Source organism: Onychomys torridus, chromosome 8, assembly GCF_903995425.1.
Source record: "Onychomys torridus chromosome 8, mOncTor1.1, whole genome shotgun sequence".
NCBI classification, from domain to species: domain Eukaryota; kingdom Metazoa; phylum Chordata; class Mammalia; order Rodentia; family Cricetidae; genus Onychomys; species Onychomys torridus.
This window is the reverse complement of record NC_050450.1, coordinates 19,769,341-19,792,253: the sequence shown is the minus strand read 5'-3', so window position 1 is coordinate 19,792,253 and position 22,913 is coordinate 19,769,341. Positions and strand designations below refer to the sequence as shown.

At 48.5% G+C, this 22,913-nt stretch overlaps 1 protein-coding gene and 1 pseudogene across 2 annotated transcripts; one reads left to right on the top strand and one right to left on the bottom strand.

The window, feature by feature from the left end:
• The first annotated feature begins 220 nt into the window (after positions 1-220).
• Positions 221-1,135, top strand: LOC118588616 (annotated as a pseudogene).
• Positions 1,136-11,428: 10,293 nt separating this feature from the next.
• Positions 11,429-20,683, bottom strand: Il9r (interleukin 9 receptor). Of its 2 annotated transcripts, none has more exons than XM_036194515.1 (9): positions 20,656-20,683; positions 16,160-16,273; positions 15,713-15,824; positions 15,451-15,629; positions 14,818-14,963; positions 14,246-14,459; positions 13,680-13,785; positions 12,591-12,675; positions 11,429-11,863 (listed from the first exon to the last, which is right to left on the bottom strand). In XM_036194515.1, exons 1-9 carry the CDS (start codon positions 20,681-20,683, stop codon positions 11,429-11,431), a joined length of 1,419 nt encoding a protein of 472 aa, XP_036050408.1. The 2 variants fall into 2 exon arrangements, with proteins under 2 accessions (XP_036050408.1, XP_036050409.1); XM_036194516.1 differs by having other exon boundaries at positions 14,246-14,456.
• Between the last annotated feature and the right edge of the window lie 2,230 nt (positions 20,684-22,913).

Genomic DNA, 22,913 nt, shown 5'->3' with positions numbered 1-22,913 from the left:
CAAGATGCTGTACTTCTTAATAACCTGTTCTCGGGAGCCATCGGCTTGTGCAAGATCCCACATGTTCCTGTCTTGTTTATTTCTCATCCCCTGGTCCCCCCTTCCCAGAACCCTGTCACTGAAGGACCACCTGCTGCTGCTCCATGTCACCACTGCACACACCAATTCATAGTAGCCTTGTTTGTCTGCACAAGGTTTTCACAGGATCAAGGAAGTCAAAATGCCAGCGGGGGCTTCTTCTTCAGAAGACACCAAGTGGCAGACGACGTCTGTGCTGCAGGAGAGCCTGGAGGATGGGGGCACAGAATTAGGAGGCCATGGTGGCTTCCATGGAAGATTTGGCAGTAGTCTTCGGGGCTGCGGTCATGGTCAATGCTGGGACTGCAGTTGAGGCTGCAGGGCTCCTGGGAGTAAAGCCAAGGAGGGCAGGAGTGGATCTCTGTCACCAAGCTGGAGCACTTGGTGGAGAACATAAAAACCAAATCCCTGGAGATCTACCTATTCTCCCTCTCCATTAAGGAATCCAAGATCATTGACTTTTTCCTGGGAGCATCCCTAACAGATGAGGTTCTAAAGATCATGCCAATGCAGAAGCAGACTCAGGCTGGCCAGCAGAACAGGTTCAAGGCTTTTGTCACTATTGGGGACTACAATGGTCATGTTGGTCTTGGTGTTAAGTGCTCCAAGGAAGTAGCCATCCGAGGGGCCATCATCTTGGCCAAGCTGTCCATTGTCCCTGTGTGGAGAGGCTACTGAGGAAACAAGATTGGCAAGCCCCACACTGTGCCGTGCAAAGTGACAGGCCACTGTGGCTCTGTGTTGGTGCGTCTCATCCCTGCCCCCAAAGGCACTGGCATCATCTCTGCTCCTGTGCCTAAGAAGTTACTGATGATGGCCGGTATTGATGACTGCTACACATCAGCCAGGGGCTGCACTGCCACCCTGGGCAACTTTGCCAAGGCCACCTTTGATGCCATCTCTAAGGCCTACAGCTACCTGACCCTTGACCCCTGACCTCTAGAAAGAGACTGTGTTCACTATGTCTCCTCATGAGGAATTCACTGACCATCTTGTGAAAACCCACTCTAGAGTCTCTGTTCAGAGGACCCAGGCTCCAGCTGTGGCCACCACATAAGGGTTTTTTGGTTGGTTGGTTGGTTGGTTGGTTGGTTGGTTGGTTGGTTGGTTTTTTGGCTTTCTTCAAGACAGGGTTTCTCTGTGTACCCTTGACTGTCCTGGAATTCACTCTGTAGACCGGCTGGCCTCAAATTCAGAGATCCACTTGCTACTGCCTCCCAAGTGCCACCACAGCCCGGCCACATAAGGGTTTTTATACAAGAAAAACAAAGAGAATTAAGTCAGTTAAAAAAAAAAAATCCTGCCAGGCATGGTAGCCCATGCTTTTGTCTCAAAAACAAAACAAAACAAAAAGCAAGCAAACAAAAAAGACCTGTATCTGAAAAGAAACACTGGGAGAGGAGTGGAATTGGGGGTGTGTAAGAGGAGAGATGGGGAAAGAAATTGGGAAGAGGAGAGGGAGAGGAAACTTTGGTTGGGATATAAAAATAAAAAATAAACAAAAATCCCAGCAGGGAAGGAGGAGGAGGCCTGTACTGGCAGCTGGTACTGTTGGGAAAGAGAGAGTCATTTCTTTGTGGATGTGGTTCTGAGAGGTGGCCCATGCCACAGTCAGCACTAAATGAACTCAGGGAGATATTAATAATAAATACCAAACAGAGGCATGAAATTAGGAGGGAGGCAGGTTGGGGGTCCAATGGGGAGTTAGGGGGTTAGTGGGGAGTTGCTATAATCAAATATATTGTCTATATGGATGAAATTTTCACAGGATAAATAAAAATTGCTTAATTATAGTAATTCCAGAAAGGAAGAGGGAAAAGGGGTCAGGAATTCTAGGGAAAACAAAAACAAAAAAACAGTGGTTTAAACTTCCACAAATTTTAAGAATGGTGTAGACACACTGCAGAGCGTAGGGACCGCCAGTGAAATAAAGTCATGACACTCTGCAAACAAACTGTCCACAGCCAGGAGGTCCCACAGCGAGTGCACAGAATGGAAACGTCACTAAGAGACCGAATGTAAAGAGCAGAGAGAAGGGAGCAAGCATCTGTTTAATACCCACGGGCAGTGCAAACCAGGGTGCCCACAGCTTGAAGTCTACAATATGCTTTATCTTCCTATATCCTGGCCACTGGCATCACAGCAGTGATGTGTCCTATCTACAGTGACGCCATCCCGTGACAGCCGAGAACTTCATCCTCTGGTTAAAGTCCTCTCTCTCTCTCTCTCTCTCTCTCTCTCTCTCTCTCTCTCTCTCTCTCTCTCTCTGTGTCTGTGTGTGTGTGTGTATGTGTGTGTCTGTCTGTCTGTCTGTCTCCTTTCTCTCTTGTTCTCGCTCTCTCTCTGGCTTCCCTCTGAATTGTTTGCTCGCCATCATAACATGAGTACACCATCGTTTCTGATATGAAAACCATTGTTTAGCTTCTCTGCTCAGAGAATAAAGGATCTCCCTTCAGGGCTGAGGAACAGACTCTATGACTTGACTGTCTGAGATGGGCCACCCTGCTGTGGGTTTTCATTTCATTCATGTATTTCATTACTTCATTTTCAACCAAAAATAATATTTTACCAAGTATATTAAAATTAGAAATTTATACCTCCAAACAAATGATAAAAAGAAGATGGGGAAATAACACAACATCATCTTGGAATATATTCATGAGTTTTGTGTAATTGGGCAGATTTCTTGCAGTGTGTGTGCGTGGGTGTTTTTCTTCTCTGTGCGACTGCACTCTATGAGCAGCATGCCTGGTGCCGGTAGAGACCAAAAGGAGGCTCAGGGTCTCCTGGGACTGCAGTTCCAGACTGTTAGGAGCCACCGTGTGGGTGTCCATAAGCAAAGCAGCAGCCTGTGCTCCTAACTGTGAGCCATCTCTCCAGTCCTCTTTTTAATGCTTTAGTGTGTGTGTGTGTGTGTGTGTGTGTGTGTGTGTGTGTGTCCCCACACTCTACCCAATGAGCCATCTTGCTGGCCTGGGACACATCAAGCCCCTCTCTCTGACTGTGACTTGTGGAACTGTAGATATAATATGCCTCTGCCTCATTTCATATCTGTCTTTAAATTAGCTACAGATAATTGATCTCCTTGAATTTCTTCAGATTTTAGATTAGTTTTAGTTATGTGGGAGGGGGGACACGGGGGGGGGTGTTTTGAATGAGAATGGCCCACACAGACTCATACACATGGGTGATTAGTCACTAGGGCATAGAACTGTTTGGGAAGGATTAGGAAGTGTGGCCTTGTTGGAGTAGGTGTGGCCTTTTTGAAGGAAGTGTATCACTGAGGTTGGCTTTGAGATTTCAAAAGTTCTCTCTCTGCCTGCTGCCTGCAGATCAGGATGTAAAGCTCTCAGCTGCTGCTCCAGCACCATGCCTGTCTGCTTCCTGCCATGATGATCATGGACTAAACCTATAAACCAGTGGTTCTCAACCTATGGGTTGAGACCCCTTTGTGGGTCAAATGACCCTTTCATGGGGGTCATCTAAGAGCATCAGAAAACACAGGTGTTTACATTATGAGTCCCAACAATAGCAAAATTATAGTTATGACGTAGCAATGAAAATAATTTTATGGTTGGGGGTCACCATAACATGAGGGACTGTACTAAAGAGTTGCAGCATTAGGAAGGTTGAGAACCCCTGCTCTAGACTGTAAGCAAGCCCCTAATTAAATGCTCTCCTTCCTAAGTGTTGCCTTGGTCTTTTCACAGCAATGGAACAATAACTAAGGCGGAAGTGGTATGCACACATGAGTGCAAACCCCACAGAGGCAGAAGCATCAGATCTCCCTGGGGCAGGACACAGGAAGTTGTTAGCAGACGATGTGGGTGATAGGAATCAAACCTGTGTCCTCTGCAAGAGCAGTACGTTCTCTTAACTGCGGAACCATCTCGCCAGTGCAAGGCTCTTGAATTTTTATTTTCTCCATCTCATTTCCCATTTCTTCTCCATTATTCCTTACTGACACGTTGTCTGTACAATTAATTCCTGCTTGTTTCTATTTACTGTTTATTTCCTGGTTTAGAGTCTTCATTTTATTCAGTTTCCTGTGTTTCAGCTCCTTGAGCATCTTTCAAATGGCTATTTGTAATTCTATAAGTAATCCATGAACCTTACTGTTCTCCTGGTCAGTCTCTAGTGTTTCCTTGTCCACGCTGCTGTTCGGTCGTTTCTTGACTCTCTGCTTCTGTGGATGCTGTGTTGACTCTCCGCTTCTGTGGATGCTGTGTTGACTCTCCGCTTCTGTGGATGCTGTGTTGACTCTCTGCTTCTGTGGATGCTGTGTTGACTCTCTGCTTCTGTGGATGCTGTGTTGACTCTCTGCTTCTGTGGATGCTGTGTTGACTCTCCGCTTCTGTGGATGCTGTGTTGACTCTCTGCTTCTATGGATGCTGTGTTGTCTTCCATCAACATTTGTGCTTTTGAAAACTGATCAGCAGGACCTCTCCTATGGACAGTTAAGGAAAATAAGGAAATTTCTCATTTGGAAATTTCTCAAAGCATTAAGAATGGAATGCCAGTCGGGTGGAGGTGGCACACGCCTCTGATCCCAGCACTCGGGAGGCAGAGCCAGGTGGATCACTATGAGTTCAAGGCCAGCCTGGGCTACAGAGCAAGATCCAGGACAGGGAACCAAAACTACACAGAGAAACCCTGTCTCAAAAATAATAATAATAATAATAATAATAATAATAATAAATAACCAAAGCAATGGAACTGTAGAGTTGGCTCAATGGTTGAGAACACTTACTGCTCTTGCAGAGGACCTGGGTTCTATTCCCAGCACCCAGACGGTGGTTCCCAGCCATCTGACAGGAGGGTCTGATTCCCTCTTCCGACCTCTGTGACACACATACACACACAAGCATGCAGGAAAAACACTTATACACAGAAAATCAATTTAAAAAAATTTTTTGAGACAGGATTTCTTTGTGTAGCCCTAGCTGCCCTCAAACTCATCAATCCATCTGCCTCTACCTCCCAAGTGCTGGCATCAAAGGTGTGCACCACCACCTGGCTAGAAGCAACATTTTGAAGAGAAGTGCTAATAAAGTGGGCGCAGAGTGTTCTAGGCACCAGATGATCATTATGTAAGGCAGGTGTTGAGTGGCTAGAGTTAGCTTTTGTTTAACCATTTATATACTCTAAACATGCTGCATCTAGAAATTTTTCAATATTTGTTTAATCTCAAAACAAGTTATTTGACCCCCTTTTCTCTGGGTTACTTACCTTCATCCAGTGTTCATCTAGTCTAGACACTGTTGGAGTCTCTCATATCTGTTCTCAGCTCACCCAAAATCTGCCAGTCATCTCTTCTTATCTTGTGCTGGGGCAGAGGCAGCCGCCCCCCCCCCCGCCCCACCCCAGAAAGCCACAGCTGTGTGTGAGTCCCTCCCCTTCCACTGCTCCTGAGGAAAGAGAAGCTCAGAGATTTCTCCTCGTTTACACAAGGCCGCACCCATCCCAGCCTACTGAGTGGGATGATTTGAGGCTCCAGTGTCTTTCAGACATGTCTCCTAATTATGCCCAAGACTATTCTCAAGAACAGAGCATAGAACATCCCTTCCTGAGGTAGGAAGACCTGCAACAGCGGCCTTAACAGGTCCCACTGAAGGGTGAGCACAATGGTCAAAACTCCCTTCGTGGCGGACATAAGCAAGGCCTGGTTGCTAACCAGAGCAAAAGTACCACTGCTAATAGAACCAAAAATGGAAAATATGTTAGCAAAAAGCTCACGTCTGGCCAGTGTAGCTTTGACAGGCCATGTTTGGAGAAGAAAACAGCCACAGCAGCGTTTGCAATGTACTCTTCCTCTAAAATGGAATTTTGGGAATCTATAACAGGACCCCAGTCCCTTTAGCTAATAATTTGAACAATGTGTCTTTGGGATCACCTTCCACCCAAGCATTTCTGTAGACAAGAGATTCAGAAACAGGGGAGACTTCTCAGCCTGCCGTCAGCACACCAGGTCTTTCCTGTGCCCAGATAAACAACTGTAATAAATGTGGGACATTTGCTACACACCCATTATCAGTTCACCAAAACTCAGATGGAGGGGATTAGAGAGATGGCTCAGAAGTTACACTCGCTGCTCTTGCAGAGGACTAGGGTTTGATTCCCAGCACCCACATAGTTGTGGTGAAATATTGTGCACCCAAAAAAACTTACCTGGGGATCAAAAGACAGAGCCAGCCATTAGATTAGACATAGAGGCCAGACAGTGATGGCAAACACCCTTAATCCTATCACTCAGGAGGCAGAGATCCACCTGGATCTTTGTAAATTCAAGGCCACACTGGGAACAGAGCCAAGCATGGTGGCACACACCTTTAATCCCAAGATTCATGTTACACATAATGGTTCACAACTGTCTGTAACTCCAGTTCCAGGGGGCCTGACAACCTCTTCTGGCCTCCTTAGGCACTACATGATCATGGTGTACAGACATACATGCAGGCAGAACACCCACACACATAAAAATAAAAAATTAATGATGATGTGGATTTTCCAAGATACGGATACTCAGAAAATCCAATACACATGCAAAGAAAGCAGGGAAGCTTTTATTAATGGATCTAATCTAAATAATTGCAAGAATATTTGTATTGCAAAGGATACTTATCAATGTAACAAAATCTATAACAACTTTGACTACAGCTCAAATCCTACTAAATATCAGTACACTGATTTTTCAAAGAACCTCTAAAGAAAAAAATCTGTCATCAACCATCAAAACTTATTATTTTATAATGTGCTCACACTCAGAGTCAGCCTTGCAAGAGAGTAGACTGTGGCAAAGCTTTTGTTTCAAAGTTCAAACCTACTAAGAGTTCAAACTAGACAGAACTGGACAAATACAGGGTATATGGCCAAGTCTCTGACTGGTGTCAGCGCTTACAAGACAGCAGAGAATTCACACACGGAGAAACCCTACAGAGGAAAAGAATGTGGCAAAGTCATTAGTCATGGCTCAACCCTTACTCAATATCAGAGAATTTATATGAAGAGAAGCCACACAGATGCAAAGGATGTGATAACTTTTTACCTGCTGGACAAGCCTTAGACAACAGAGTTCACATGGGAGAGAAACCCTATGAATGTAATGAGTGTGCAAAGTATTTGCTCACATTCATAACATCACAAACTACAGGTGTAAAAAATGTGGAAAACCTTTAACCACAGTTCAAGCCTTAGAAAATACTAGAAAACTCACCTAGTGAGAAACCCTACAAATTTGAAGAATTTGGCAATTTTTTTTATTTTTATGTTTTATTTTACTGTGTGTGGTGTGTGTGTATGTGTATGTGTGTGTACGTTTTGAGCACACACCACATGTATCTGGATGATGGTGAGGCCAGAAAAGGAAGGCAGATGTCTTGGAGCTTGAGTTACAGACAGTTTGTGAGCTACCCGATATGGGTGCTGGGAATCAAACTCAGGTCCTCTGGAAGAACAGCAACTGTTCTTAACCACTGAGCCATCTCTACAGCCTATGGCAAAGGCTTTTAATATTGTTCATGCTTTACTAAACACCAGAGAATCCACACAAGAGAGAGACTCCACAGATGTAAAGAATGTGAAAATCTAGTCAGATGGTAATGATGCAGGCCTCTAAACCCAGCACCTGGGAGACAGAGGCAGGTGGATGTCTGAGTTCAAGGCCAACCTGGTCTACAGAGCAAGTTCCAGGACAGTCAAGGCTACACAGAGAAACCCTGTCTCAAAAAGAGAGAGTGTGAAAATCCTTTAGCTAGTGTTCAGTCCTTAGAGTTCACACTGGAGGAAACCCCACAAATGTTAGGAATGTGGCAAGTGTTCAAGTTTTACAAAACATCACAAGATTTGTCCTGGAGAGGACCCCTACAAACGTGAGGAATATAGCAACACCTTTAATAAAAATGTAAACCTTCTGACATCAGAGTTCATTCTGGAAAGAATTCTTATAGCTATACTGACTGTCAAGGCCTCTTTGGTACTGGAGAGATGAATCCTTGGCTTAGAGACACCAGCTGCTCTTCCAGAGGACCAGGATTTGATTCCCAGCGCCCACATAGTGCCTCACCTTAGGAGACCTGATGCCCTCTTCTGGCCTTTGAGGGCATTGCAAAAACATGGTGCACACACATGCATGCAGACAAAGCATCCATTCACAAAACATTTTTTAAGGAAAAAAAATAAAAAGACTTTAGTTTCAAATGCACACACGAAAGAAAAGCAAATATATATTTATAAAACAAAATACTTATTCAAAGATGTAGGGAGTATGGAGAGCCTTTGCTCACACTTCAGACCTTAAGCGAATTGCTACTGGAGATGAAAAGCATACATGCAGGAATATGGACACTTTGTTACAATACTAACAAGGGCCTCACTTGCTGGATAAGCACTCTACCTGAGAGCCACATCCCTAGCCCAGAAAAACCTTTACTGCTTAAACTTTTCCAGCTACCATGAGTTGCCATGGAAATAGATCATCACAGACTTCTAAAATGACCTAACTGTGTTATGTATCTCAGGTTTCTCGATATACTCGCTCTTGGACCCTGGAGGAAAACACTCTCACATAGATCTTTATAACCAAACAAGATCCATTCCTGAGACTTTGTCATCTCTATATGACAGAGACCGGACAGTGGATTCTGAAATGCTTTGTTAAGATTATGTGCATTTTCATTAAATAAAAACGAATCTTTCCTCTTTGGGGTTTTTTGTTTGTTTGGTTTGTCTTTGTTGTTTGTTTTTTGTTTTTGTTCTGGTTTGGGAATATCTTGTTTTTGTTGTTGTTTGGTTTGGCTTGGGTTTTTTTTTTTTTTTTTAATTTGACTTTGTTTTTTTTTTTTGTTTTTTTTTTTTTTTTTTTTTTTTTTTTTTTTTTTTTTTTTTTTTTTTTTTTTGCTTTTTCAAGACAGGGTTTATTTGTGTAGCCCCAGCTGTCCTGGAACTTGCTCCATGGACCAGCCTGGCCTCGAACTCAGAGATGCCCCTCCCCTGCTTCCCGAGTGCTGGGATTAAAGGTGTGCTCCCTATGCCTAGCAAAGTGAATCTTTCTAATGAGCTGTTACTTTTGTATTTTGAATGGATTGCCACAGACATTAAGCTCTTCCATCTTTCTTTAAGATTCTAAGTAACAGATGTTAATCACACACACAGGCATGTGATGGCTGCCTAGCAACCATTGCCAGGGTTAGTTAGTATACCCGGAAATAACTGGTAACAATTACTTTCATCAACTACATCCTGCTTCTTTTTGTAAGAACTGCCATGGTCATGTAGTGATATTATAGGAATGTAATAAAAATTCCCAGAGTCCAGAATCTTAAACAGCTTTTTGTGAAATTAGTCTTTAATTGTTTTCACAGGTCATTCCATGACCTACAAAACACACAAACTTCAGTTCGAGGCCAGCCTGATCTACAGAGCGAGTTCCAAGACAGCCAGAGCTACACAGGTAAACTCTGTCTCAAAAAAAAAAACAAAAAAACAAAACAAAACAAAAAAAAAACAAAAACAAAAACAAAAAAAATAAAAAGAAGAAAAGAATGGTAAAGATCAGAATAGTATTTATTAGGTGTATACACTGTGTCTCTACAAAAAGGGTAATTATTGAAATGAAAGATAAATTTAAAAATCAAATTTAAAAGATAAATTTTAAATCTCCTCTTAGAAATTTTTATTCCACTGAAGTACTTATACTAAATAACTTGATCCTTGTTTTAAATCTCTGCATGCCAGCACAGGTAAGACGGGGAACTGACCTGGAGGGGGACTCCAGCTCTCTCAGTTCTAAGTAGACCATCATGCCATGGATGAGCCTGTGAGCCATCTGGGGTCAGCGTTGTGAGCCCTCCCAGAACACCAGCTCTGACCCCACAATGCTGCACTGTGCCTCCCTACTCATCATGCCTACCTGCTCACCGTGCCTACCATGCCGTAGTTTGGCTATCCCTTTCACACTGTTCTGGCCTCAGACATCACCATTGTTTCCATGCTTACCCTTTAAAAAAAACCTCAAAGTATCAGGAGGACTCCTGATGGGTCAGTGCCTTAAGGCCCCAAATCTGTACAAACGCGTCCACCTGCTCAGCCTAAGTTTCTGCCCACTGGATCACAATCTAAGGTAGACTCTGCCAGCCCCTGGGGTAGCATCTAGTCTCAGTATGGAAGAGGTTGCTCAGAAGGAAGTAAATGTGAAGCAAGACTTGAAACCAACCCTTCCCCCAAGGGGAGCATGGCCTTCTTGGCATCTCCGGTCCAGACCCCTGAACTTCAGAGCAGAGAGAAGACGAATCTATAGTATTAGCCACCTGGTCCCTGGCACTCTAGGAAAATAACAGTCAGATTCTGTCTACCCATCATTCCCTCTGGACCGCAGTAGGGGTATCGGTGCCCCTCACAGGCCACAGCTGCTGAGGAACAGTCACCTCCATCTCCGTGAAGCGGCCCTCACTTCAGTTTCCCTTCTCAGCAGAAGGTTGGGGACAGGAGGGAGTGTGGAGTTTGAAAGAGAATGTCCCCACAGGCTCAGACATTTGAACACTTGGTCCTCACTAAGTGGTTGGAGCGGGTGTGGAACCTTCGGGAGGTGGAGCCTTGCTTGGCGAATGAAAGGTCACTTCAGTTCACTCTGCTTCGTGGTTTTGGTGAAGATGGGAGCTCTCGGCTGCCTGCCACTCACTCTGCACCGTGATGTATTCCTATCCCTCTGGAACCTTAAACCAAAATAAATTCTTCTGGAAGTCACTTTTGATTGTGGTGTTTTATCACAGCGTCAGAAAAGTAATTCATACAGATGGGTAAGACTTCTTTGAACCATTCAGTGAGGCCCCACCCTGCTGGCCTTGGAGACGGACAACCCTACTTGCTCAAAGGTCCACCATTTTCCCCAACCCCAGCCACCCATAGTCTGGAACAGTCAAAAACATCACTTTCAGTCTTAGTGGGGAAGGCACCTCGGGAAGGGACAGAAAAAGGACACACTTCACCTGTTCATGTTGTCTCAGCGACGTCCCCTTGGCCCAGGCTAACCCTGTCATGCCCTCTTTTCAGGACTGGGACAAAGCCAGAAAGAGGAGAGAGGGAAGCCTGATGCTGAGATACTGAGTGTGGAGGCCTCTGCGCCACAGGGCAGAGCAGAGCAGTGAGGAACAGCCTGCTGCTTCCATCCACACAGCCTCTGACCAATGCACAGCTGCCTCCTCTCTGGAGTTCCATGCCCGCCCAAGGGTCAGTCCCAGAATCTTTAGTTCACCTCCCAAAACAGAAATGGTGCATCCAGCTAAGACTGGCTGAGGCTGAGGCTGGTGCCGTCCGAAGGTAAAGAGAGGAAAATGCTCACATCCCTCCATAGGTGTCAGGCCCTGCTGGACACCGGAAGGGCCACAGGCTGGGCCTGTGTGAGCTCCGGGCTCTGGGTGTGTTCTGACAAAGCTGAGGGGTGGCCCTCCTCACAACAGTCCAGGATGCAATAGTCGCTGGCGCCTCCTTCTGAGTCTAGAGGAGGGGGCCTGACAGAGCCCATAGGGGCCCAGACCTCCTGGGGCAGGTAGGCAGATGGCTGTCCTTCCAACTCCAGACAGCCTGATGGCAGCACATGCTCTAAGCTTGGGGGCCCTGGGAAGCCAGGGCCTGTGCCTTCCCACTCCAGGCTGGAAAACTGCGCAGGGCATGCTGGGCTGTAGGTGAGCGTTGTGATGGCCTCCCAGATGCTGGACTCTGAGCCTCCTGATGGAGTGCTGACACCATGCTGTCTTGGTTGTGGTCCGGCTCTACGGCCCCCCGTCCAGGTCTGCATCAGAGCAGGGGTAGGAGAAAGGCTCAGGCAGCATGTTTGGGACCCAGTCTGGGAGCAGCCCGGCCCAGATCTTCTCCAGGAAGCTCTAACATGCACTCCCAGAGCCAAGCAGTGCCTGTGCCCAACGCACTGTACCCTCCTCCCACGTGTGAAATGCTGAGGTTTTTTAGACCCCTCAATGCCCCCCTCAGCTGAGGCCACGGGCTTATGGCAGCCTGAACCAGGTGCCAAAAGAAATGGAAAGATGTGACAGGTACCAAAAGACAAAACAAAGCCATGCCAGAATGCTCTCCGGGGCCACTCAACAGAGACAGATACGGGTACCCCCCTAAATGCAGCGACACACAAATCTAGAGACACAGTCTGGAGCCTCCGTGGAGCAACTGGAGGGGTGAGCCTCCCAAAGAATGCTGTCTCCCAGGGGGACTAGGAGCCTCCACAAAATGCCTCCTGTATCTGTCTCAGTCCATCACTGCCGTGCTCTGGAAAGCTGATCCCATCCCATAAATACAGCAAAATATGTGCCCATTGGAGATGGGGTACAAATGTAAGTAGACTACATACACAAAAGAGGCTCAGAGTATAGACAAGGCCCCCCACGCTTGCTAATGCTCCCTAGTCTAAGAAGCCCAAACTGCTCACACAAGGCAGACTTCTAGGCCGCATCTGCCCCTGTAGTGCCACACTTGACCCCGCCTCCCTGACACTCCCCAGCACACACCTGGAAGTCTCCATTGTACACACTGTAGAGAGGATGGAAAAAGGCTGCTGGGGAGGGGACATTCTGGTAGACGATTCTCTTCACCCTGTGTGGAGACCCACAGAGGTTTCCTAGTGAGATCTGAGCTTGCTTTACCCAGCAGGGCTGTACAAGGGAATGATTTGACCATGTGCATGGTTACCAAGTATGTGGAAAGGTCTGCTCTTGGCTGTGCAGTGTGCTTCAATCTAGCAAGGGGGAGGTCTTTTGCCTCACCCCTTGGCATTGTTATAAAAAGTCCTTTTGAAGAGACAGAAGGGGCCAGTGGATTTTAATCCAGGTCCTCCCGAAGCTATCCTGTGTTTCTGTCTGTCTCCTCTCTGTTATCTATCTAAAAGTTTCTTATTCCTCTCTTCTCCTTATAGGAACCCTTTTAAAAGGTGGGAGCTGGCCTCCCACAGATGGTGTCCTGAACAGGGACTTAGGTTCAGGGACCCCCATAACCCTGAAGCCAAAATAGAAAAGTCAGGACCAAAGGGACCCAGATAGAAGCCTTTCCCAATGTGACACTCCAGAAAGCTTAAGGTCACTGCCAAGACTGGAACTCCTTTCTCCCTACAGATGCCAGCCTGCTCCATCCAAACCTGGCCTCCAAGGGCTACTAGGCACAGCAACGCATGCCTATCATTTCATCCTAGCCTCCATAAATAAATAAAACCTCTGGACAAATCCCAGAACAGGAGCCCATGTGGATCACTGTAGCCTCTCTGGTTAACGCCCATATTTACACCATGGCCTGTGTCCTTTGCAGAATGATCTCCAATAGTGGGTTCAGGGCCTGGAAGCAACCAGCTGTGTCCTCTCAGATGAAGCCGATAGCTCCAGGGATAACATCTGTGCCATCAACAGGCAGCTGTGGTTCCCCAGTCTCACACACACGTACTAATATACGTGCACCCCAGCACACTTACATGCATACCCCACAATTCTCTCTCTCTCTCTCTCTCTCTCTCTCTCTCTCTCTCTCTCTCTCTCTCTCTCTCACACACACACACACACACACACACACACACACACACACACACACACACACATGCATGGCCTACCAACCTGGGTGACAGCTTGAACAGAAGGTGGATAAGGCCGGTCAGCAGAAGAAAGACGGATACAGTGACCATGATGCTAGTCGACCATGGCCAGGATGGGAGCAGGAGACCTGGGGGCAGAAAGAGTTCATGGCTGTCAGCAGCCTCAGTACCAGGATGTTCCCCTCAGTCCACATGGCAAAAAAAAAAGCCACCCTTAGTTCTCTGAGTCAAATCAGAAGGGGTCTACAATGGGCCTTGGGGTTGTGTCACACCTCTGGTGTTCCTGGGGTGATCTCATCTGTACCCCTCTCTTCCCATCTCCCATACAGCTGATGGTCATCACCAAACATAGGTCAGCCCAACACTCACAAAGGAAACCCAGGTCTTGTCCAGCCTCAGACAGAAGTATCAGCCAGTGTGCAGTCCTGGACACCCTTGCTCCTAACGGTGGCCATTAGCTATGAATCCTCACACATCTCAGAAACAAGGGGAGGGCTGTAGGTTGATGAAATAGAGGAAAGGCAGAAGGACCCAAGGAACAGAGATTCGGCCCGGGCTGTGACAAGGCAGCCACCACCCAGCACCTACCCTGTCTCCATCTCCGGGGAGAAGGGAAGGACACTAGCTGGCTCCACTCACTCCAGTGGCTCTTATAATATTCCCCCTCTTCCAGGTCCTCATCCTCCTCTGACAAAGTCATCTGGACGCGCAGTCTGGCCTCATAGATGGAACCAGGATTCAGTTCGACGGCTTCAAGGCTGAGCCAGGTCACTCCAACAATATGGTCCTTGTGCCGGGCCTCCTGCAGGGTTGGGGGTATTTGACTGAGTGCAGGGCTCCAAAGAATGGACACACATGTACCAACAAGCCTACTTGCACATATTTATACACATCTATGGGTACACACTCACCACATTTATGCACTCTCTCCAGTATACATTCACCCATATAAGCATAAAGCAAAGACACACTCACACACATACAAACACACATGTACAAACAGGCACACTCACACACTATGTTCATAGATACACACACACAAGCATAAGCTTGTGTGTAGACAGCACACACATGCACATCTAACTCTGACTCCATCGGTTCTCACCACTGACTCTAGCCAGTCCCAAGAGAGAGACCTCAGGGAGCTACCACCCTGTTACCTCCCAGGTCTCTTCCTGCTTCTTGAAGGCCAGCTCATAGCTGAGGAGTGTGCTCCAGGGCTCCAGAGCAAGATTGATGCTCCAAGTCAGGACACAATGCTCGGAGCTGACATTGCTCTGCAGATCTGAGGGAGGGTCCAGCTTAACTGAAACAAGAAGGGGCCCAGTGAGGCTGCGACTGCCATTGGGTCCCTCAGCATGGCCAGAACTGGGACCAAGAACATGGCCAAGAAGTCATGGTCAAGGCTCCTTCAGGCCAGGGACCTCATTTGAAGACTTATTTAGGAAAGCCACTTGGGGAAAGGCAGTCAATGACTTCCTTAAGTCCTGGCAGCAAGGTGATTTCCTTCACAATTGGCTGCTGGAAGTTCTCCCTGGTGCCCTCCTGGAGTCATTTCTGCTCTGACTAAAGTGCATTTCCAGTAGCTCAGACTATCGTGTCTAACCCCACCTGGCCATGTCTTTCCATTCTTTGCCGGAACCCTGGCCCTGCGGCCGCCATTACACCCCCTCTCCAGGGTCCATCTGCTTCAAGTCCTGCTTGGCAAGGATTCTCAGGCAGAGCCAAAGGCTCAAGGCCACAACCTCAGAGCCAAGTAGCAAGGCCACTGCTGGCAGGGCTGTCCCTCTCACCATGTCTCCGAGGCAGGAACTGTGAGTCCACCAAGCTGACCTGCTCCTGCCCCATGATGCAACGGTGCAAAGTGATGGTGAAGTTATCTGTCGGCACCAACACCTCCTCAGGAGGCAGCGTGAGGGTACACACACTGTCCCAGAAGGTGCACCTGTGCCTGATGTCCGTCATCTGGTTACTGGAAAGGCTGAGTGTTAGCATGGATGTTGCCACCACAGGGACCCTGTACCCTCTCCAAGCAGCCTGGTCCTCCATCCTCACCTGGTAAAGAGGAGCCAGGCCCTGGGTTCCAGGCCCAGCTCTGGAGTCGACCAGTAGCAGTCAATCCTGAAAAGACTGTTGCTGAGGCAGGTGAATGTCCCAGCCTTCGGCCCTGGGGATGGGGATGGTGAGAGAGCACACAATAGGGCCTCAAGACAGAGCTGAGGTAGGTGGGGAGGATCTAACCAGACAGACTCCAGAGAAAGTCCCAAGAGAATGTGTCAGGGGCAGAATAAGACCCTGGGAATGGCTGGGTTTTGACCATGGTACCAGGACCAGTCAGACCTCAGAGCTTTGTGGGGTGGGAGATAGTGGGACACTAGAGGACAGGTTCCAGCAATGTTTGGGCCCATGGTTTTCTCTGGGTTGTCACAGATGACAACTTGTCCCCAACTCCCCTAACTCTCTATCTGGCCACCTCAGGGAGATATGGTGCCCAACACTCACCTGCTCCGCGCTCTGGGATGGAGACTCCCCAGCAGACACAAGAGTTGACACAGGTGTAGACCAGGAACCAGGGGCCCAGGACCTGTTTCACTGCCATCCTCTCCAAGGGCCAACCTGCAAAAGACTCAACTGCAGGGCCTGTGCTGGGCACCCCATGGGAGGCTTCCCCTGTGCTAGGCAACCCCTGTGGGAGACGACCCCTGTGGGAGGCGACCCCTGTGGGAAGCACCCCCTGTGGGAGGAGTCCGATGGGAGGCTCCCCATAAGAGGCCTGCTTCCCACAGCAGGTGCCCTTACCATGTGCTGTGGACAGGACTGGGCACAGCACTCCAGCTTCACTGGTTAACTGAAGCTTAGAAAAGCCACTTGATCTAACCAAGGACTGGTGCCTTCAGCACTGAGTTGTCCCCTCAGACTCTGATCTCCTGGATCCTAGGCTCTGACAGCAGCATGTCTACACTACCTGCTGTCCCTCTGAGCCTGGTACCCTAGGCTCTGCAATACCTGCACTTTCTGTCTTGTTTGTTTGTTTGTTTGTTTGTTTGTTTGTATTGAGACGAGGTTTCTCTGTGTAGCCCTGGCTGCCCTGGAACTCACTCTTTAGACCAGGCTGGCCTCGAACTCACAGAGATCCTCCAGCCTCTGCCTCTTGAGTGCTGGGATGCTGGGATTAAAGGCATGTACCACCACCCCAGCTTTGTCTAGGTTCTCATGACTCTCCATTCACAATTCAGAAGTGGAGCCACATAGAGGACCAGGGCTCTTCTCAGGGTCACAGGACAAGTCTCTGTGCATTGTCTTACTTGTTACTCCCGAAATAGACTTCTCCCAGACTTCTGCCCTGGGAACACAGGGAAGATAGCAGATATCTAGATAACAGACAGCTCTTCCCAAACCATATGTCATATAGTGTTCTCAGCTGTCCCATAAAGGGAAGCCCCTGAGAAGAGCAAGACCTGGAGCCCTGGGACCCCCCAGGAGCCAGAAGTGGATAGAGACAAGAAGCTACCTCTCAGGAAGTGCCTGGTTATGTGACTCTACTGAGGCCCTGTCACCCCTTTTACATCTACAGATGGCTCACTGATAGCCCCTGAGCAGGAAGCAGGGCCACCCTGGTTATACAAGCCTGATTAGTGATAAGGAAGAAGGAAACATACATGCTCAGAGACCACTGCACTGGCCTTCCAGGAGCCGCACCCCCTCAGCAGGCAGCACCCGGACCCACCCACCCAGTAGCCCATCTGCACAACCCCAAGACAGACTTCTATTAACTCCAACCCATCACCCAGCAGTCTGCCTGTCCGTCTGTACCTCTAGACAAACCCAGTAAGGTTTTGTCCTCCTCTGGGATGGCGCATGCAACCTGGGTCACCAAGGACATGAAAACTAAGCTCCCGGGAAGTGTGTGTCTCCTCCCATCGTGAACATTGGCGAAGTGGGGACAAGCTACATATTCTCAAATGCTCCGAGGGTCTGTGAGAGCAGGATCCTAGACTCACAGAACCTGGGGGGACGATCAGCACTGCCCCCGCTTCCAGCTGAGAACTGACACAGACCTCAGGGACAACTTGCCACCCCTGGAGAGGATCAGCCCTTTGCAGCCTCGGGTTGACCTGTGAGCAGATGGCTTGAGAGGAGGGATGAGAGTGACTTCTAGCCCAGTGTACCCTGTTTTTAGCCAGGGACAGAGGCAGGTGCACCAGAGTTGGAAATGGCCCAGTGCAATGTAGCTATTGTGTGGGTGGGGAACATTTCCTCTGCACAGGGAACCTCCATCTGTACTGGGTGACTTGGGGAGGGTGGGGTCACCACCCTTCTAATGATGGGACAACAGAGACCCAGAGAAACCAGAGACTAACCCAGCATGTGACTCTTGGACCCCTGTTTTAGGAAGGGGTCCCACAAACTGCCACACCATCCATGAACTTTCTGAGTGCAATGTGTGGGTCCTAGGGCTTGACCTCACCGACAAGGCCAAAGTCTTGGACATCACAAGCCTCTCTCTCCCTGCAGCTCTACCAGTGCATGTTAGAATACATCACTGGCAGGGCTTCCTTCCTTGACAGAGAGACCATGGGCCAGGTGCTTAGGACAGAGGGGGGCAACTGAACTCTCACTGATCCTTGAAAAGGAGCTGGGCTCAGATCAAAAATGTCTGACCATAACCCATACATACCAGGCTACAGAACCTGTGAGAACCTGGAGAAACCAACACCCACCATCTTGGAATGGATGCTCCAGGGCATACGATCCTGCTGTGGAGCCCCCACCACTGCCCAGCACAGCCCTTCACATCAGGTGTGAGGATATAGCCCTAGCCTCCCAGCCTCTCCAAAAAAATGATAATACTAATAACAATAACAGCAACAACAATACAGTTGTGGTCAAGAACAGGGCTCGGTAAATACTCTATAAGGAGCCACAGCTAAGCCCTACTCTCTCTCTCTCTCTCTCTCTCTCTCTCTCTCTCTCTCTGTGTGTGTGTGTGTGTGTGTGTGTGTGTGTGTGTGTGTGTGTATGCACTCATGAGGTACTGTAATACTCTACCACTGAACTGCATGCATTCTAGGTTATATTTCCCCCCGAGACAGGGTTTCTCTGGCTGTCCTGGAACTCACTTTGTAAAGCAAGCTAGCCTTGAAACTCACAGAGATCTGCCTTCCTCTGCCTCCTGAGTCCTGGGATTAGAGGTTTGCCCCACCACTGCCATCAGCAAGTGCCCTAAACCACTAAACCATCTCTCCATCTCTTCTTTTCTTCTTTCTTTTCTCCCTTGTACTGGGTATTGAACCCAGGGCCTTGTGCATGCTAGGCATGCACCTACCAACTCTGTCTTCCCAGGGCTGGGGGAACTCCCTATTCTCCTGCCCACGCACAAAGCCCACAGAAATGGAGGCGAATGGAAGGAAGCTGCTCTTGAAGTGAACCTCGTCCAGCAGTGTCTTCTCTCTGGAGGGAAGCAGCAGCAGGAGCCGGTGGCATATGTGCTGTGCCAGGAAACGGGGCTGGAGGTGGACACAGGATCCAGCTTTCCCTTGGGAACACCCCCACACACACCAGGGTTAGGACCTCCTCTGTGACCAGGGGGATCCCAGAGCCTGCTGTGCACAGAGTGTGTGGGGACACTGATGATGCTGGCCAAGTGGGAACAGCAAGAACTGGAAGGATGGCGCCAGCAGCCCAAGTGGGTGAAAGCCAAGTGACAGACCGAAAGGAGTCGAGATGAGGGGCAAAGAAGGAAGCCCCCCAGAAGCACCCTCCCACATGCTTCCCACAGGAAGGACAGCTAGTGGAGCAGATATCCACAACACACTTGGCTGGGCTCAGACAAGGCTAGATCCAGAAGTGGTGGGTGTTACCAGGGAAGGAAAGAAGGGTGCGGCTCTGAATAGCACCGGGAAGCTGGTGGGGAGGTGGCCAGGGAGCTTCTCCTGGCATCCTTACTCCGTCCCTCTTAAAGCGCTTGTCCACCTTCCAGCCTCGCTTCCTTGCCTGATGGGACAACTGTGTCCAGGCTCGGCTAGCTGTGTCTCTCAGCACCCGAACAAGAGGTCCTGGCTAAGGCAGGGCTCAAGCAGATGTACTGACACTGTGCACTTGAAGGGGGGGTGGGTGGGAGGAAATGGTGCCCGCTACTCCCACTGCCTTGGTGAGGAAGTGCCTCCTATGCCCTGCACTAGCAGGGGCCTCCCCGAAGCCACCTGCAGGCAAGGCTGACTAAACCAGATGGGTGAGGTCCTGATGATGCCTGTCTCTTGCACCAGCCCAACTCCTTATCAAAAATGCCCTCCCATGTCCCTACCAAAGCCACCCTGCCCCTGGGGGTACCCAGGACTTTTCACCAGCATGGGAGTCATGGGTTATAGTTCACTCCTAGGAGGCTGAGCCCTGACCAAGAGTAAGCAGAGAGCATCAGTGTCCTGGGAAGATCAAGTTAGGGAAGAAAGGGGGAGTCCCAGCAAAACAGCCTCCTGAAGCCCTGTAACCCAGAAATAGAATGCTGCTCACCCACACACCACACGCCCTCCTCTCCCCACTCCCAAGCCCACCGAGCTAAGTTTCTGGAACTCCACCCACATACACTGCCTCCCAAAGCCTCTTCTACCATGAAGCTTTCCAAAGATCTGGGGGTTTAGAGGGAATTTACCAAGCGTGGGCCTACACTGTTAGGTTTTGTTCCCCAGCAAAAGTCAGCTCAATCAGAGAAGCAGACTTTTTTCCACAATCAGCAATACGTCCTGACAAACTCGCTGTCCTTCGCTCTGTTGCTCCAGGGCATGGACACACTTTCATCACCCCCACCCTAGCCCTGAACACTGCAGTCTGTCATTTCATAATTATCTCTGCAAAGATGCTACCTCTGGCAGACGGTTGAGGCCAGCGCACTAGGCAACGTCAAAGGAGGGTGTCACCCCCATCACCGGGATCACAGTACCTCTCTGCCTCCTGAAGCTCACATTAATTTGAGAAGAGGGGAGCCCTAAACACGGACTCACCTTCTGAGGTGCATCTTCTCAGGGCCATAGAGAGTCGCAGGCAACCCCAGCCAGGAGGTAACTTTACTGCCAACTGTCCTGTGTGAACTGCAAAGCCCCTTACCTGATCTAGGAGATAAGTCTCAGCAGGCGGACACGGGCCACCCACATCTGAAACCACAAGCACATCACAGAGCTACTGTCCTCCATGGAGCTGAGAGATGCCTGCCGCCTCCTGTTGCAAGCCAGAGAATGGTGAGGAGGGATAAGACGTCACTCCATGGCACCAAGCACAGCCAGACGGGGATGGTGGACATTTGTCTAACGACTGACCGAGTGTGCACTGTCCTCCCAGGAGCACACAGGAGCACACAGGCAGCAAGGACGTGGTACAGAGCGGGCTTGAGCAGAAGCCCTTCTAGGTTTTTCCCCTTCGAGGTTTTTTGAGACAGCACTGGCAGTGAGTGTGAGTGCTAAACATAAGTAAAAACTCAGTCAAGAGAAACAAACAAGACAGACGGTTGGTGGGGCACACCTTTAATCCCAGCACTCCGGAGGTAGAGGAAGGCCTGGTCTACAAAGAGTGTTGCAGGGCAAACAGGGTTGTTACACAGAGAAACCTGTCTTGAAAAACGATGGATGGATGGACGGATGGATGCATGGATGCATGGATGCATGGATGCATGGATGCATGGATGCATGGATAGATAGACAGAGATTTTGAAATGGGAGATCTTTACCTCTCCCTTATGGATGCCCATGTGAGCACAGACACTTCTGTATATTTTTATTAAGTTTTTGTTTTTTATTTTTATTTGTTTCTTGAGACAAGATCTCTCTATTATATGGGTCTGGCTGTCCCAGAACTCATTACTAGAAGCAGGTGGCCTCAAACTCACAGAGATCCACTGGCCTCTGCCTCCTGAGTTGCTGGGATGAAAGGTGTGCACCACCACATTTGATTTTGTGGGGTTTTTGTGTTTGTTTTGGTTTGGGTTGGGTTTATGTATATGGATATTTGCCTGTAGATATGTCTCTGCACCACATGTGTGCCTGGTGCCCTCGGAATTCAATCAAAAGAAGTTGGACCACTGGTTGTAAGCTACCATGTGGGTGCTGAGAATCAAACCAGAATCCTCTGGAAGACCAGCCAAGGCTCTTAACCACTGAGCCATCTCTCTAGTCCCCCAAGCATGGTTGTTTTTGTTTTTTAAGCTTACACAAGATTATTAGATATACAAACATAGCTAGAAACTCCACCCTGAATACAGTGAGCCAGGCATGGTGAGTCATGCCTGGAACCCCAGCACCTGGGAGCTAGTCAAGAGGCTCAGAAGGGCAACATCATCTTCTACAGAGTGAGTTTAAGACCCGCCTAGGCTATGTGAGACCCTGTCCCAAAAATAAGAAGGAAGGAGTTGGGGGAAAGGGAGTAAGTCATTACATGAAGCACTAACTGAAATGGATCTTCTGGAGTTCTGCTCTGAGCCTTCTGTCTGTTGACCAAATGGATCGATATCATCTCTTCATTTCCTCCTCTACTATTCATTGCTTAATAATAATGGAATTTTTATATTTTTATGTTAAAAGATGGCATATTCATCTGTATCAGCCAGGGGCTCTAGAGGAACAGAACCAATAGAACTGAGACATATTAAAGGGAGTGTAGTAGATTGGTTTACCCAATACAGTCTGGGTATCCAACAACGGCTGCCTGCACAATGGAGAGGCTGAGAACCCAGTAGGTGCTCAGTCCTCAGGGCTGGATGCCTCAGCAGTTCTAAGGCCAAGAGAATTCTTGGAGAACCACTTGTCTTCAATCGATGTTAGAAGCCGAAAAGGCTGAGTTCCGGTGTCACTGGAGGACAGCGGGAATCATGACATCAACAGAATAGATGAACTTGTGAACAAAACACAAAAGCAAGCAGCAGGCAAAAAGCAAAACCTTTGCCCTCAGACCACTTTATATCAATGTCTAAGCTGCCACCAGAAGGTGTGACTCACATTCCAGGTGAGTCTTCCCATTTCAATTAATGTAACCGAGAAAATCCCAGAAACCAAAATGGCCGAGTAGTTAAGGCGTCAGACTCGTGAAAATTCACCACAGGCATGCCCAAACATTGACCTAATCTAAATACCTCACAGATAAACCAGACTTGCCTCACAGGTGAGTCTCTGTCCTGTTGACAATCAATATTAATCATTACAAGTCCACCCTTGTCAACTCGACACCCAAACACATATCCTTACATCACGCTTAATTTCCAAGGGAAGACAAG